Raw genomic sequence first — 17,459 nt, forward strand, 5'->3', positions numbered from 1 at the left:
TATATACGTGTGGAGTACTCAGTGTATATATACTGGATACAGTATAAAGATATATATATATATATATATATATATATATATATAGAGAGAGAGAGAGAGAGAGAGAGAGAGACAGAGAGAGAGAGAGAGAGAGAGAGAGAGAGAGAGAGAGAGATACAAACACACACATACTGTACATATATACATGTGCTATATATATATATATATATATATATATATATATATACAGAGAGAGAGAGAGAGAGAAAAAAATATATATATATAAAAACATGTACAGTATACAGTGGATATACAGTGTATATATAAATATATATATATATATATATATAAAAACATGTACAGTATACAGTGGATATACAGTGTGTCTATATATATATATATATATATATATATATATATATATATATTATATATATATATATATATACACATATACATACACACACATTTTATATATATATATATATATATTTGTGTATATATATATATTTGTGTATATAATGTATGGTTGCTTAAATCACAAAATAAACCAATCACAATAAACGGGATGATTTATCTACGTTACTTGGTCCTGTTTTGACATTTGTGCAGCAGAATGAACGTTTCGGACTCCCGCTCGTTTGATTTGTACATTTATTGCACTCTTGTTTACAGTAACAATGAAAGCACAACCTTACGGGTGATTGAAGGACATTCACTGTATTCTCGTCTCTTATGCTCTCTGTTCTATGAAAACAATGTAATAAATAAAGAGTAGAAACGTGTACAGTGAAAACAGTAAAAAAATACTTGACTAGGAAACCGCCGTACAGGAATGTATCGTGAATGTATTTAAAATATATACTTTGATGGAAGAATGTGGCTTGCATTCATATCGGAAGAAACAAAAGCAATCAACTTCTTTTTTTTTTTTTTATTACACAAAAATGTCCGATTCTGCTTCCATAAGGCACCTGAATCTGCTCAGAGAATCTTGATTCGAGATACATTGCAAAACTTTATAAATCCTAAAGTAAAGTCTGTTTTTGAGCACTTTTTCCAAAAATATTGACAATGCATTGAGCCAATTTAACGTTTTAGCGAACATTTCCGACAGAAAGAAATATCGATTAAATACTTACTGGAAAAATATTTTTGTTCTCATTGTAGCTAACCACTGGAAAATAATTTTGAATCTATATTTTAGTACTTTTTGGTAGCATTCATTTCTTTGTGTATTGCGCCCTTAAAAAGGGGAAGATAAAAAAAAACAGTCTGAAGAAAGAAAATCAATGCTTCAAATGAAGGGTTAAATGAATATTAGCATATTTTAAGAACGGATTCATCCTGCACTGTCTTTTTGTACGTATGGACGATATTACAAGACTCATGTCCGATCAAACACTGATGTCTTGATATTAAACCGTCTAATCAAAACACTTCGTTATTAATGCTGCATTCAAGACTGCTGGGGGGGGGGGGGGGGGGGGATATCCTACATGGCCCTTACGAGGTCTGATAACGCAGCAGAAATAAAAATGGCTGACAGCTGCGGGAAGGAATGGCATCAGGCTACTTATTGCGTTGTTGAAGTTTTGTCCAAAAACGCGACGACGAGGTACACACAACATTGCTCTGAAGTCGAACACCCCCGAAATGGTGACATTTTTAAAATTTATACGCACATCTGCAAAATACGACTGCATGTCTTGAAAGTCCGGCAAAACTCGGAATCGAAAACCTTTATGTGCTCTTTGGGCGGGAAGAATTCAAATGTCCATTAAAACTTTGCCTGTACAGTTCAATGACCGAAGATTTAATGGTGATGAGAGTTAGAGCTGAAAATTAATTCTTTTGACTTTTCATTATTTGCGATGGGGGGAAAAATTGTTTGGAATAACAGCAACTTGAAAGTAAACCAGTGTCACAGAGCCGATTGTATAAAGCTTCTAAGGCTCCACTTTGCATTAATTTTTTAAAGCATCTCTGTGAAGCTGGTGCTGCATTCAGGGTCGGGGTGCGTTTATAACATTAAGCTCTCAGATGGGAGCATTTTATTTTGGAGGTCAACGTTGACCTTGCAGTTTTCTTTAATGCTCCATAATTGTACACCGTAAAACGCGCCTATTCTCAATTTCCTGCAACGTAGCAAGAAAAGTCTGAAAACATATTTTTAATCGTGGCTGTCTACAGTATGTACGATATTGCATTGCGACGTCTCTTTAATCCGTACGCCGAGCAGTTACTGACAGTTGTAAAAAGGCCCAAAAACATCAAACGGAAATTCCGCCTCGACTCACTCAATGCGATTACAAAAATCTAACAGCAGCTGTGTCAGCTCGCGGAAGAGGATGATTGATGAGCATAGCGGCGGCCACGTCTGCTTTGGTTCACGCTAGTTTTGCCAAACCACGACCGAACACAACATATAATCCGACAGCTCAGTAGAACACTACTAAATCTATCTACTACCGCCAATTTCGTGCAGTACGGTACAACCTCGGTTCTCGACCGCAATCCGTTCCAGAATGCGGTTTGAGAAGCCATTTGTTCGAAAACCGAATCGATATTTCCCACGTCTGCGTACAGAGTCTGCGTTATACACAATAACGACGCGCGTCGTGGCTCAGATGGTCGGGCCGTGCGCGTTATGTTATTTCTGGGGTTTTTTCGGCGTTGCGGGAATTCACAACAAACCGCGTCGTGAGTCAGCCGGTCGGCCCGGGCGCGTTATGTTATTTCTGGGTTTTGTCGCAGGCGTTCGAGTACCGATTTTCGTTCGAAAGCAGAATCAAAAAAAATCTCAAAATTTACGTTCGAAAATTGATTTGTTTGAGAACAGAGTATTCACTGTACTAAAATTGCAGTTTTAGCCGAGTGGCCTACGACGTAGCGGAATTTCTCAAGCGCTCAGGCCAGCCAACAGCATCGCCACCATCGATGTAACTCCCGTGACTCAAAATGTTCTTTGTTTTATACTGGACCTGCTTTGCTTCACTAATTCTTAATCATTATCAGAATTGTCGTGCTGTACAAACAAGTCCTGTACTTTGTACGCGTGCGTGTCCAGCTGTTAGCCGTTTACTGTATTTTTAAGGACACATCTGTGTTTGAAGATTTTTGTACGCGTTTGAAATGCTAGGAATGCTTTGGGGTCATAGTGTGCGGTCTATTTATGGTTTAAATTATTAATAAGGCAATGACAGTAATCCCTTGTTTTTCCCGGTTAATTGGTACCAGACCCACCCACGAAAAGTGAAAAACCGTGAAGTAGGGGTAAACGGCGGGGATGGCGTATTAATATGTAGCGATCCGGCTTTTTTGGGGGGGGTTCTGGAAATCCGCGATGCGCTGAATCCGCGATGGGTGATCCGCGAAGTAGAGAGGGATTACTGTATAGTGACTTTAAGGGGACCATCACTTACTCGCAGAAAGCTCGGTCTGCGTCTCTCGCTGCTAGCGGGGGTCCACGTTTCGAAATGACCGCAAGACACAGACACTCAGCGACATCAATATCTGGACAACGCTAATTATAGAAGCACTGACATGAGCGTTCGCGCAGAAGAGTCACGAGCGTCCCCGCGACGGCTGGACTTCATTTCCGTGTCAGTTGCGAAGATTTGAAAGAAGCCTCTAAAAAGTAACAAACACCAGGAATGTCGTCCGGGAAGTTGGCCGGAAGCTCCTGCCTGCCCCTGGGAATGAAAACAAACTCTGGACGCTCCTTCAGCAATCTGCGACGAAGAGTACACAAATAAAACATGAATCAACGTGGCAACTGAGCGGACACCCGAGGAAACGCAGCGCTCCGCTTGACTTTCGCTTTCCTGTCTCCACGTGCCTTCTCGACGACGTGCCCTGCGAAACGTGACGTTGTCATAAATATTAGCGGAGAGTTCACCTGTGCGTCGTCGGGCTGACGTTGATTTTCCGAGGTTGGCTGCACGACTCAAACTTGTTGGCCAGGGTGACGTTATTTCCGAACAGGCAGTAACGCGGCATCCGCACGCCGACTACGCCGGCCAGCACGGATCCGGTGTGCAGGCCGATGCGCATCTGCAAAACGTTTACATATCTAGCATAAGTGCGCCCGCTTTGATGCATTTTGGAGGGTATTCCCAAAGATTTGACCCAAACCCCAATGACGGATGAAATAAGTTTCCCCCAGAATAAAACCGTGCAGGCACGGGGAGAACATGGAAACTCCACCTCAGAACCTGTGAGGCCAAAGTTTTCCAGCTGAGCCACCGTCTTCTTCTTTTCCTTTCGGCTTGTCCCGATTAGGGATCGCCACAGCCTGTTGTCTTTTTCCATCTAAGCCTCTCTCGTGCATCCTCCTCTCCAACACCCACTCTCCTCGTGTCCTCCCTCACAACATCCAGAAACCTCTTTTGCCTGGTAGCTCCATCCTCAGCACCCTTCTACCAACATACTCACTCTCTCGCCTCTGGACATGTCTAAAACCATCGAAGTCTGCTCTCTCGAATCTTGTCTCCAAATCATCCATCTTTGGCTGTCCCTCTAATGAGCTCATTTCTAATCCGATCCAACCCAGAACCTCAACATCTTCATTTCTGCCACCTCCAGTTCTGCTTCCTGTCGTCTCTTCAGTGCCGCCGTCTCTAATCCGTCCATCATGGCCGCCCTCACCGCTGTTTTGTAAACTTTGCCCTTCATCCTAGCGGAGACTCTTCTGTCACATAGAACACCAGACACCTTCCGCCAACTGTTCCACCCCGCTTGGACCCGTTTCTTCACTTCCTTACCACACTTATCACACCACCAGCTTCATCACCGTGCCACCCTATTATTACCACAAAGACCAAAAAGGACTCCAGTGCCATAATGACCCCCAAAATGATGCTGATTAAGAAGCACCAGTAAATGTTTATCCAAACTGGAGTTTCCATGCGGAGGACCTCAAGTTTGTAAAAGGTAGTACGATGTATTTTATACAACTTACTTAGCAATAGAGCACACAAGGTGTATCTTTTGTATTCTTCACGGTGTAATGCTAGATAAATACCCAAAGAACAAGAGGTGACCTGTATTATTTTGTTTGCCTGCGGGATTACCCAAAAACTCCTTCGCTTACTTTGTGAGTTTTGGACTCTGGACAGCATCGTTTAAGCTGCCATTGTTGGGTTTTCGGTGGAGATCTGCGCCGTATTGAGGGGTGTTGTAGGGTTTTTTTTTTTTCCAAATGGGAGTGGGGGATTACTCGGTACCTTCCTCACCTGTATTGGTTCCCCCGTCGGCGTCTTGACTTCGTCGGATAGCTCCATCATCTTTAAGGCCATCAGTGCAATCTGGAGCGCGTGAGTGTCGCTCTCCTTGTGGAGGCCGCCGGCTACACAATACGCATCCCCAATGGTCTCCACCTGAACGCAACACATGACAAGGTCCATAAGGTTGCTGGTGGTAAACCTCTGGAAATGTTCCACGGTGAATTTAGTTTTGGAATACTGTGTACTGTTTTACTCGTATCCATGCATCCATCCATCCATACCGCCTATCCTCAGTGGGGTCGCAGGTGTGTTGGAGCTTATCCTCGCTGACTTTGGCGGTGTACCGTGGCCCAATCACAGGGCGCGTACAACAATTTGCCTTCATATCCACGCTAGAACACAATTGTTGTTGTTGTTTTTCGGGAGGAATGTGGGAGGACGTACGCATAAGGATTCGAACATGGAACCTCCAACCTCCTTTTAAAATTACATTTTATATGTGTTAAATGTCCATCCCCTTCCTTAATTTCTTTTTAATTATCTTTTATAACTTTGGATCAGCTGGTAAAGCGTTGGCCTCACAGTTCTGAGGACCCAGGTTCAATCCGAGCCCTCCCTGTGTGGAGTTTGCGTGTTCTCCCCGTGCCTGCGTGGGTTTTCTCTGGGTACTCCGGTTTCCTCCGACATCCCAAAAACTTGCAACATTAATTGGACACTCTAAATTTACCCTAGGTGTGATTGGGAGTGCGGCTGTTTGTCTCTTTGTGCCCTGCGATTGGCTGACAAACAGTTCATGGTGTTCTGCGCCTCCTGCCCCGTGACAGCTGGGATTGGCTCCAGCACTCCCGGCGACCCCTGTGTGGATAAGCGGCTAAGAAAAGGATGGATGGACATGGTAAATGTCCATCCCCTTCCTTCATTTATTTTTAGTTATCTTTTAGAACTTTGATGTCCTTTTTCGTAATTGAAAGTGAATTTGGGTTGAAAATGCCCAGACTGTCCTCCTTTAAGCCATTCTAGTTGAAACCATTCTTTCAGTCTGTGTGTTACTCACCAACAAACCCAGCTGCTTTTTACTTTAAACTTGTCTTATAGCAATAGGAGTTTTTACCGATCTTGTCTGGTAACTTTACCATTTTTTTTTTCCTGGTAAAGGGAGACTTCAAAGGTCATTTTCATCTATAATCGCTTCAAAAAACAAAGAGTATGTATACATAGAGAAGAAAGGATGGGATTTTTTGGGGGGGGATTACGGGGCTTGAGAAAGAATGCATCCTGGGATTTCGCAACGTACGTGCGCCTACGGGCTTCCCGTTGCCGTCTTTTGCTCGGCTGCGTCAACGTAAATATTACAAAGTGTATTGAAAGTGGAAATTATCAACAAAACAAAGTGCGTAGCGAAGTGCAAGGCAGTCTGTCTTCCATCATTTAGCGCAAGCCAAGAGCACTGAAAGCCGGCAGCCATAAAATTGAAAATGTACTCCATCCTTTGCTGTTTTTAACCGTCGTCTTTTCCTTTCATGTAACCAGAAAGCCCTCGACAACTATGTGACACAAAGTGGAACTATTTTTAGAGCGATCCACGTGGAGTGGAACAGGGCCCCGGAGGAGCTTTCCTTGCGTCTTTACGACGCATTCGTCAAACAGGCAGCGTTGTCTCTGTTAAGGCTTCGCTGACATCTTGTTTATAGCGTCCAACCTTTGGCGGGCCTCACCGTTGCCCGATACGCGCAATCGACGTCACTCGGCAGGTATTTGATGAGAATCGCTCCGCCGTTTAAATCTGACGCTGCTATCGGTTATATTCAATTATGAATCTGCCGTCGAGAATGAACGCGGATGGCGCTTTTAAATGTGGAGGTCGTTAAACAGAGATACGTGTTGTACTTGCCAAGACACAGACGCGCTTGTGACGAGCGTACGATAAAAATTCTAGTGAAGATGTGAACGGAAAGTTCAATTTCTGCGTAAGACCTGTTTCCACCAAGCAGTTCGGTTCAGTTCTTGTGTTTTCATCCCTTCAAGCCTCATTCTTGTCTCGAGCCACGTTATAGTCACAAAATCATATTATTACAAATTAAGGGATAACCACTTTAGAAATCACAAAAGTTTCTCCGACTGTTGTTAATGTTACTGTAGCTAAAGGTTTAGGTAACAGTAAAGTGCAGTATCTAAACATTATTGATTTTATTATGACAAATAATTATGGTATTTGGGTACAGAATTTAGCAGAAATCATATAACATGATTTGCGTTCGTGGGCCACATCTGGCCCCCGAGCCTTGAGTTTCACACCTATGCTGTAATGTGAAAATAACTGTTCTAAATTTGATACACCACAGAGAAGTATTACTAACAACCCTGGCAAATTTGAAGGATTTAATAAATTGCCATGCGTATGAAACGAGCCTTCAAAATCGTGAAAAATCAATTTCTGTTTTTGCTCTCAAATGCTTGGGGACGTGTCCACAGAATGCACAAAAGCACACCTCGCTGAAAAATGGATGATACGCCAACAGATCCCTACAAGTTTGAGCCATGGAAATTCACTTAAAGCTTCCGGTGAATGGAGTCTACCCCAACGGGTCTTTCCATGCCACAACAAGAGGCTCGAGCCACAAGCGAGCTCGTGAGCAAAGAGGCTCGTCTGCCACGTCACCCCAAAGCTAATTAGCTGCATTTTCGAGGTGTAAGTTTAGCTAGCTGGCTACCTACACGCTGTTAGCAGGGGTTGAACCAACTCATGGCAACAATAAAAAATGTCTCGCTGAAATCAACAGGCAGTGAATTCCTGCCACAAACTAGCAGCACTGCCTCAACTATGTGCCACAATCACTCGCCAAATATACTAATATGACAAAAGCACAAGTGTTTTGTATTTTTTCCACACAGACATCTGAATAGGAATATATGGCCGCTCATCACAAACTAACGCTAGCTGATGAGCGGCCATAAGTCCTCGTTAGCCGTCAGAAAATACACCAAATTGCAAACGGGAAAAAGACAGAAAATACTCTGTAGTGGTTGATCAATAGTCTGTTTTTTGGGGGGGGAAGTGAACGTTTAATGTTGCCAAAGAAAACACCTAATTGGTGTTTTTCTCAACCATCAGCCTTCTTCCAGCAATCAGGAGACACACACTCACAATACTCGACCTCCTTCCACTGGCCGAACCTCTCAACTGACTTACCCAATCACGATAAAAGATTTATTGTTTTAATGTTATCGTGCTACTTTGCAGCCACCTTTATAATTTTATGATGTGACCGGATATAAGTGGCCGAAATGAGTTTCCTCCCCAGGGTGTCCGGGCTCTCCCTTACAGATAGGGTGAGAAACCCGGTCATCCGGGAGGGGCTCAGTGTCGAGTGTCCCTGGTGAGGTGTTCCGGGCATGTCCCCCCCCCGGAAAGAGACCCCGAGGACGACCCAGGACACACTGGGGAGACTATGTCTCTCGGCTAGCTTGGGAACGCCTCGGGATCCCTCTGGAAGAGCTGGAAGAAGTGGCTGGGGAAAGGGAAGTCTGGGTATATCCCTGCTGAAGCTACTTCCCTCGTGAGCTGACCTGGAAAAGCGGTAGATAATGGATGGATGGATGGATGGATGGACACTATAAAGTGACGCCTTCACTTGGGTTGAATTCATTCCATGACCTAGCTCGTAACTCAAACTGAATTGCCATCAGAATGTTTTTTCAAGCCGTTATCCTCATCAAATATATTGAAATTCACTTCAATTTCATAACTTAAAGTGATGCCGTAGCGACCCCTGATGGGACAAGCTGAAAGGAAAAGAAGGAGACTGAATGCGGAAGTAGTATGCGGATTGATTGATTCAGGCTGTACCACTTAGTGGAAAGATGTCGTTATTGTAGTAGTCGAAGAAAGTAGACTAGCCTACCTTGTAAACATCAAGCTCGCCACAATGGTGGTCAAACCTGGTGTAGAGCTCGTTGAGCATGGTGATCACTTGCATGGGTGTGCAGAGCGAGCAAACGGCTGTGAAGCCCACCAGGTCAGAAAACAGCAAGGTGACCCGCTCAAAATTCTTGGCTTGGACCGTCTGGCCCTGCCACAGCTGCTGAGCTACGGTGCCGGGGAAGATGGAGAACAGGAGGTCCACGGTCTTCTTCTTTTCCTCTTCAAGGGCCTGGTGGGCCTGCTCCAATGCCGCTTTGGCCTTGCTGAGACGCTTCTTCAGGCCGTCCTGCGCTTTGGCCTGCTCGCCGACCAGGACCACGTCCCGCAGCGCGTTGTGAATGGGGATGTCGGACAGGTACAGGCCGCGGCCCGTTAGCTCCTCCAGTTTATCCACACACGGCGAGCCCAGGAACAAGATCACGTTGGACTCTGAAACGTAGATCATTTGGCCCTTGAGGTCCATGAGCTGAAAAGACAAATCAGCTGTCAGCGAGAATGTAGTGCGCAGTTCAGTTAATGTGAAGAGAGATTTGTTTTTCCTTTGGACAACATAACACACAAATGAAAAAGCGTTCTCAAGGCGTACTGCGTGACTAAGAACACAAAGTATTGGCCGCTCCAGAGCGTGCTCCTGCGTCAGCCATGCCAGAGCCAGAATATTTATTTATATTGCCGCGGAATGCTATTTCTAAACTTGACAAATGCCATCCAACCAAAAGTCCTCTTTGTCTTTAACATCACCGTTCATACTGGTCCGGATTGGAGTATCAAGTGTCTTGTCCTGAGAATCTGGATGAATATCTTTGATCCTATCTTCGGCTACAAAAGAGGTAGTGCATTAACTTTAGCTACAAACTATGCTCATTTTAAGGAAATACAGTACTAAGACAATTCTTCAACGCCTCGAAAACCGGAGTTCATGAAAGTATCTCATTTCCCGGCCACTTATCCTCACAGGGGTTGAAGCAATGCCGGAGACTATCCCAGCTAACATTGCGTGAACTGGTCACCAGTCACAGGGGTCATATCAACACCATCACTGAGTGGGAATCGATCCCACGCCGCCCACATCAAAGTCAGCCGTATTTACCACTACACCATCACTTGACCTACTGTGAAAGTGTGTCCACAAAATCGAATAGCAGTTGACGAAAAATTTGTAGCCCCAAGAATATTCTCACTTTGGCATTTGTTTGTTTTTCCTGAGCCTGCCAGACAGAACTGACAAATGTCCTCTGATGGCGATTTTGGAAAAGCAACTTTTCAAAAAAGCCCAAAGGACATCCACTTCTTGCTTTGAAGTTGTTTTCTCAGGCTAGCTAGCGCTTGATATACGATATAAAGAGCCCCTACAGTACATATAGGACACGTAGGACCAAAGTCTTCCCTCTCCACAGGGTAATAAAACTGCTAAATTTTGCAAAAGTCTCGACTCTTTTGTGTTAACCGATTCCAAACCGTCCTGGCCGTCTTTTTTACCCTGTCTACAAAACACGTTTTCCCTTTGGGATAATAAACCCTGAACCGGTCTGAACTTCTCATAGACTGACAAGGATGAGACGGTGGATTAAGGCATAACTTTATGTGGTCCCTTTGCTCTTATGCACTTCTGGAACAAAGGCTGGAAATTTTAAGGCATGATGGAATAACCTATGGAACCTTTCGGGGCAGCTCAAAAATCAGGGTTCACTTTGAGAATTATGGCTGTAATCTGGAAGTTCTTTCACGCAGGAGAAAAATGGCTTCTCAAATTTACACCCAATTCGTCTTCCTCCACTTGACTCGTTATTGTATATATCTCGGACGGACGACATGCGCTTGCCAAAATTTGTCCAAGACCGGGAGCAGGTGCGTGGGGGAAGGCCTCGCTTCAAGGATGCTCTCCAACGAGATTTTGTCTGCCTCCGCAGACGATGCGAACACATGGGAAAAATGTTGCAGCCAAAAGAGCGTCCTGGCCCTGTGCCGCAACTGAGGCGGAGGACTCACACCGTCGCTCTCTGGCGGAAAGACGCACAAAAGCCGGTTGTCACCTGTGACGCAAAAGACCCGAGTCTTTGACCAATCCTTTCCTATTTGTTGAAAAAATTACCTTTATGCATTTTTTGTATCCTTTCTGTGATATTCTAAGTGGCACCAAAATCCTGTAAAAAAAAAAAAAGGAATCGGTCTCAAGGAAATGTTAAAGTGAGATGAGCTTTGTATGCCACGAGGGCCCAAGTTTAGCCTGGGTTGTTAGTGGAAGTTCCAGAGACACTCTTTGCCGCAATTCCATGCGTATGCCCACTTCCAGCCTGTTTTTTCACTCTTTTTAATGGTAATTTTGTCAGACGAATTTGAAATGATATTCAACTAATTTGGGATCATAGTTTCTGGTGTATTTATAGTTTAAGCTACTACTAGAGGCAACAAGTCTCGCTGTTCACTTGAAGGTTCGGTCGCTAGCCCCTGCGGATAGTGGGGGATTACTCCTCTTGTATCGGAACAGCTCTTCCTGCTACTGTGAGGATAGTCCAACAAGCAGGCATCGGTGTTTACTCACAGAGACTTTTCAGTTCTTGTCATGGCGACCGGTTGCACCTGTCCATAAATAGCACGAGGCAGACTGAGCCTTCGACGGAGAAAAAGCCTCTGACATTTGCCTGTGATCTCAGCCGGCGGTACAACGTTGAGCTCCACCTCGGGCTGAGCGCTGCCGCGAGTAAACTCCGCTTAAAGCAACCGAGAGACACCTGATTGGCGGCGTTCCGGACGTACCTTTACTGTGTTGTCAGATCCGGAGACCCCGTGCTTGATCCGGAGGACAAACTGGGTGTTGAGCATGGTCAGGATGCCTTGAAACGTGCATTTGATCTGAGGGCACACGATGCAGAAGTGTTCTTGGAAGGTGGAAGCACGCCTCAGTCCCTCCTTCCTGCTCAGTCGCTTCCTGAGCCCGTGCCCGATTTGCACTAGGACCAGGTCCTGGTCCAGGATGAGATGGAAGGGGAAGATAGTGGAAAACAGAGAGGTAGGAAGTGTCCCAGCTGAGGTCGCCCGCAGAGGACTGGGGCTCAGGCTTTTATCCCCCTTGACGACCACCGTGTATAGAAGACTGTGCTGGGGGTTGGATTGAAGGATGGCGTCTTTGGCGCCGGGGGGGTCCATCAGCACATCCACGGCCGTGTGATACAGCAGACGGGCGGCTGCCTTGATGACCCCGGGGAAGAAGAGCTCAGTGGTGGCGCGAGGGTTGAAGAAGTAGACGGTGAGCAGACCCGGATCTTTGTCTAAGCAAAGCACGGATGCTTGGTTTACACGATCCCCTCGGTCTGCTCGGGACGCGTTGCTCTGCTTCAGCAGCACGTTGAAGCTGTTGAGGAAGTCGTGGAGGGCGCCCCCCACCACCCGCAAGATGTGCCCGTCCTCCTCGTAGCACATGTCGAAGAGCTCCTCGCCGAGGGACACCCTCAAGGCTTCCATCGGGACCCCTGCGGGACACGAGGAGAGATCGCAAAATCATGCACGTAGAACACTTTTCTTGGAACAATCCAGAAGAAATTAATCGTCGCATAACTTCAAAGTAACCCAACAAATACCTGTTGATATTCAAATGCAGGTACAACCCTAATCAAGCGACCACTCTCCGTAGTGTCACGTGACTCATTAGTGTTACAATATCTCGGAAGCGAATGACGCGAGCACGCGTGTCGCAGTAGCCGTCCGTTCGACGTTACCTGTCTTGGCCGAGTGAGCGGTCATCATTTCCAATAAATGCTCCGGTTCTTCCCTGCAGTCCGCGCAACAGGCCGCGAGGCTGCAAAACACAAATACGAGGTCACAGCAGGCGATCCGCCGTTTCGAGAATGAATCGTCAACGGACTACAAATCCGTCAGATTTCACGGGAAAAATGATACAAATTGTTACGTAAAACACCCAAATTCTACTGTACAGTCTGTCCGGTGGATCAAAACGTCCCAAAAACTGCACTTATCCAAATTTATTTGGATATTATGCCCCGAAAACACACACATTGTGTATTTGTGTGGTCATCCTTCACACGTGGGTGTGAAGAAACAGTTGCTATCAAAAATAAATCACTCCAAAACGATTTCCACCATTAATGTGGCTTATAACTTGCACAACTCAAGTCTGGCGTGGGGGAGGAAAAATGACTTCAGTGTCAGTGTGAGACCAAAACCGAGCAGAGTCTGTTAAAAAGTGAAAATGAATCAAACAAAAGCATTTTTAATAAGAAAACGTACAAGTGCATATGTCTTAGTGTAAAGGAGCTTCTGGTTTGTTTGGATATTGATGATCGGATGTGTTTCTCGTTTTATGTCATGGAGGCATTTTTGTTTTTAGTCGTATTACATTTTAGAATCATATATTTTAGAGGAGGTGGCACGGTGGAGCAACTGGTAAAGCGCCGGCCTCACAGTTCTGAGGTCCTGGGTGCAATCCCCGACCCACCTGTGTGGAGTTTGCACGTTCTCCCCACTGTGCCTGTGTGGGTTTTCTCCGGGCACTCCGGTTTCCTCCCACATTCCAAAAACATGCAACGTTAATCGGACACGCTAAATTGCCCGTAGGTGTGATTGTGAGTGCGGCTATTTGTCTCTGTGTGGCCGGCGATTGGCCGGCAACCAGTTCAGGGTGTCCCCCGCCTCCTGCCCGTTGACAGCTGGGATAGGCTCCAGCGCTCCCCGTGACCCTTGTGAGGATAAGCGGCGAAGAAAATGGATGGATGGACGTTCCCCAGGCTATTCTTAGGGTCTGTCGGTCAATACAAAGCTCCTGCTGACGTTCTATGTGAAATATTACCTTTCCGAGTTCCTGCTTTGCTTCATCGTTCTTTGGAGGGCAGCGTGCAGCCGCTGAAACTGCATGGGAAAGTTGAAGAGATGCGTTTTTAATACGGGGAGGATTTTGGATCCATCCAACGCTCCTAAAATGGCAGCTAATTTGGATTTGAGTTCCTCCGAAAGGCTGCTCCGATTTGGCGCACCCACCTGGGGACAAGCCAGTTTGCGAACGCTCTCTCCGAGGGTCTGCAGGTTGACTTTGGCTCTGCCGCTCCTCAGGCTGGGAGCGAGGCGGCGCGCGGTTCTGCCGCCGTGCACGGCGGAGCTCTCGCCGGTGTCATCGCCACCCTGGCGCCGCTGCTGCGGCTCCTCATCTTCGTCCTTCCCCTTCTGCTTCTGCTGCTGGTTGCTTTTGGAGAACGGACATTCGCCGGATATCTTCAGCTCCTTCAGCCTGGCGCAGAACATCTTGACTGGTGCCGCGATGTCCTCACCGCACCGGCGCTGAGCTCATTGTGCATGCAGACGCCGCACGCTCCAGAATGCCATCCTCTGGTGTTCTCATTTTACTAGCTTTTTTTTTTTTTTTTTTTTTCCAGTTGTAAGCCCCCCCCCCCCACCCCCACCCTTGCTAAATCATCAAGGACCTCATCCAATGCGCGATGCCGCGTTCTCCTGGATGCTGCTGCTTTGGACTGATGGGGGGGTTACATAGCGCACACGCAAAAAAAAAAAGCTAATAAGCAGCAGAAGGAGGGGTGGGGGGCGTAGGGGTAAGGTGGGGGGATGGGGGGGGGGGCAGGCAAAAGAGCTGCAGGCCAGTCCGTGCACGAGCGCGGTTGGTGGAACTGAGCGACCTGTCAGCAAGGAGGCGTTATTTCCAGACGACTTCTTGCATGCAATATAGCGCCCCCACCTCCCCCCTCTTCACCTTGGTGCATTTGGCTGCAGCGTGGTGGACAAATGGTTAGCCCGTCTGCACAGGCGGGGTCCACCCTGAACTGGTCGCCAGCCAATCGCATGGCACAACGAGACAAACAGTCACAATCACACCTAGGGGCAATTTCGAGTGTCCAATTAGTGTTGCATGTTTTTGGGATGTGGGAGCAAACCCACGCAGGCACGGGGAGAACATGCAAACTCCACACACGCGGGTCCGGGATCGAACCCGGGACCTCAGAACTGTGAGGCCGACGCTTTACCAGCTGATCCAACTGTGCCGCCCTCCAGTGGCCATAAAAAAGAAAATCTTGTGAAGCCACAAAGTTCCCAGAATGCATTGCACCATACACTCTTGGATTATTGCAGCAATAATAATATTGCCTTTTGAGTATGTGTGTGTTCATGTAAGTAATATTTTGTTGAATGTGTACCTTATCTCATTTATGGCTAATTTATGCTCCACTGTGATTTACGTGATATCGTAACATCCGGGTAAATTCCACCGTACCATCTGTAGAGCCCAACAAACCAATTGCTGTCAAAACCAAGATATGAAAATTCCCGAGTCACAAAATCTCATATAAATGATTCAAACTCATTCGTAACATTAATGCTCTTTCAGTTCACTTAAAATGTCCCGTGTTGTAATTAACGTGTCATTACCTTTATAAAATATGAGCTTCATTAACAGCATGTCAGATTTAAAAACAATGTTTAAGATGTTAAAAATCATTATGCGGTTACCCCCTTTTGACAGGTACTGACCTGTATTGTTGACTGATGTACATTAAGTAAAAAGTAAAAAAAACTGCTTCCAAAACTTCAGACCTGTACTCCGAATCAATATTTCAAACGATGTATTTTTCCCGTTGCAGCCTCATTACTAACCATTACACACGTAGCCATCCGTCAGTAATTCTCTACCTGAAATATAAGACAAATACTACACCACGTACTCCCGATGTATACATGGATGTGGCCAAGTGTCATCACACACGAGGAAAAGATGAACTCAATGCTTACGTCTTCCCGTCGGCTGTGTACTGTACGTGCCCCTCGTCGTTTACAGCGCGCATCCCTAGCCGCATACGATACATATTCAGGCCGTACGCGGATGGGTCTGTTTACAGAACCCCAAGAAGATAGCGACGCTACTGTCGCAAATCAAGCTCGACGCGGTGAGATCTCACCAGGGATAAACAGCAATCGATTCCGGCTCGCAGTTGATTCCGAGCGAAACTGCTTCCCCGATTGTAACGCGTTCATGAAATCCTCCTCCGTCAAGTTGTTGCGAAGCAAATGTTACAGAATAACGTTGCGTATTTCCTCAAATAGTGGCCTTCGCATCCATTCCATGTTTTTTTCAAAACGCTTCAAATACATGCTTTGCTTTTTTTTACTCTTGACAAAAAAATATATACTTTCATTTCATTACTGGCGCCACCGTGTGTCGTAATATCACTTTACACACTTCCTGTCGAACAGATGTGGCAACTGTAGAGCTGATGTTTTTGTTGGAGTTTAATTTTAAAAAGTGGGGAAAAAAAGGTAAAATCATTCAGCAGTACCCACAGTCATGTATTCTTTATCATCTGCGAGGAGCTGACAAGAGGTACGGCATATTCATCTCTTTGTCTCGTGCTGGGCGGCATGGTGGCCACGCCGGTGTGGCGTTTCCATGTTCTCTCCGTGCCTGCCTGGGTTTTCTCCGGGCGCTCCGTTTTCCTCCCACATCCCAAAAACATCCAACATTAATTGGACACTCTAAATTGCCCCGAGGTTTGTTTCCAAGTGCGGCTGTTTGTCTCGATGTGCCCTGCGATTGTCTGGTAACCAGTTCAGGGTGTACCCCGCCCCTTGCCCCTTGACAGCTGGGGTATGCTCCAGCGCTCCCATGACCCTCGTGAGGATAAGCGGCAAAGAAAATGGATGCATGGATGGATGGATGGATGTCTCATGCTGCCCCCAGATGGACAAGGGTTAGGGGTTCGGGGTCACATTCACACCTATGGACAATTTAGAGGCGGGACGGTGGATTAGCTGGTAAAGCGTTGACCTCACAGTTCTGAGGACCTGGGTTTGATCCCGGCCCCACCTGTGTGGGGTTTGCATGTTCTCCCCGTGCCTGCGTGGGTTTTCTCCGGGCACTCCGGTTTCCTCCCACATCTCAAAAACATGCAACATTAATTGGACACTCTAAATTGCCCCTAGGTGCCATTCCGAGTGTGGCTGTTTGTCTCAATGTGCCTTTTGATTGGCTAGTAACCACTTCAGGGTCTACCCCGCCCTCTCCCCTTTGACAGCTGGGATAGGCTCCAGACCATCGTGAGGATAAGCGGCAAAAGAAAATGGATGGATAATTTAAAAACTTGCATCTTTTTTTTTTGTGAATGTGGGAGGAAATTGGTTTACCCATGCTAGCACACAGAGAACAAGGCCCGCGCCCAGACACGAACCCGTGACCTCCGAACTGTGCTTCAGACGTGCTAACTGGTCAACCACTGTGGAAGTGCCCGGTCACCCTGCAGTTGAGTAAATAAACAAAATGTGTACAAGGCAAACAGTTATGACAAGAATTTGAATCTTTTTCAGTGGTCCCTTGA

At 46.1% G+C, this 17,459-nt stretch overlaps 1 protein-coding gene across 3 annotated transcripts; it reads right to left on the bottom strand.

Annotated features, from left to right (window-relative positions):
* Positions 1-682: 682 nt before the first annotated feature.
* Positions 683-16,852, bottom strand: gucy1a1 (guanylate cyclase 1 soluble subunit alpha 1). 3 transcript variants are annotated; one of them, XM_061830754.1, is made up of 8 exons: positions 14,122-14,478; positions 13,934-13,992; positions 12,846-12,925; positions 11,887-12,599; positions 9,110-9,595; positions 5,217-5,360; positions 3,881-4,035; positions 683-3,713 (listed from the first exon to the last, which is right to left on the bottom strand). In XM_061830754.1, the coding sequence occupies exons 1-8, from the start codon at positions 14,380-14,382 to the stop codon at positions 3,575-3,577; spliced, it is 2,037 nt and encodes a 678-aa protein (XP_061686738.1). In that variant the 5' UTR covers positions 14,383-14,478; the 3' UTR covers positions 683-3,574. The 3 variants fall into 3 exon arrangements, with proteins under 3 accessions (XP_061686738.1, XP_061686739.1, XP_061686740.1); XM_061830755.1 differs by lacking the exons at positions 13,934-13,992; positions 14,122-14,478 and adding an exon at positions 15,880-16,852; XM_061830756.1 differs by lacking the exons at positions 13,934-13,992; positions 14,122-14,478 and adding an exon at positions 16,047-16,851.
* Positions 16,853-17,459: the final 607 nt, after the last annotated feature.

This window comes from Syngnathoides biaculeatus, chromosome 9, assembly GCF_019802595.1.
Source record: "Syngnathoides biaculeatus isolate LvHL_M chromosome 9, ASM1980259v1, whole genome shotgun sequence".
Taxonomy (NCBI): Eukaryota; Metazoa; Chordata; class Actinopteri; order Syngnathiformes; family Syngnathidae; genus Syngnathoides; species Syngnathoides biaculeatus.

What these genes read in the sequence shown, in the direction of transcription:
- gucy1a1 (XM_061830754.1), bottom strand. Translation starts at nt 14,382, where the DNA reads ATGTTCTGCGCCAGGCTGAAGGAGCTGAAGATATCCGGCGAATGTCCG. An exon ending in GATCTGACAACACAGTAAAG is followed by an intron (nt 9,596 to 11,886) that starts GTACGTCCGGAA and finishes TTGTCTTTTCAG; the next exon opens with CTCATGGACCTCAAGGGCCA. An exon ending in GCGAGCTTGATGTTTACAAG is followed by an intron (nt 5,361 to 9,109) that starts GTAGGCTAGTCT and finishes TGTTGCGTTCAG; the next exon opens with GTGGAGACCATTGGGGATGC.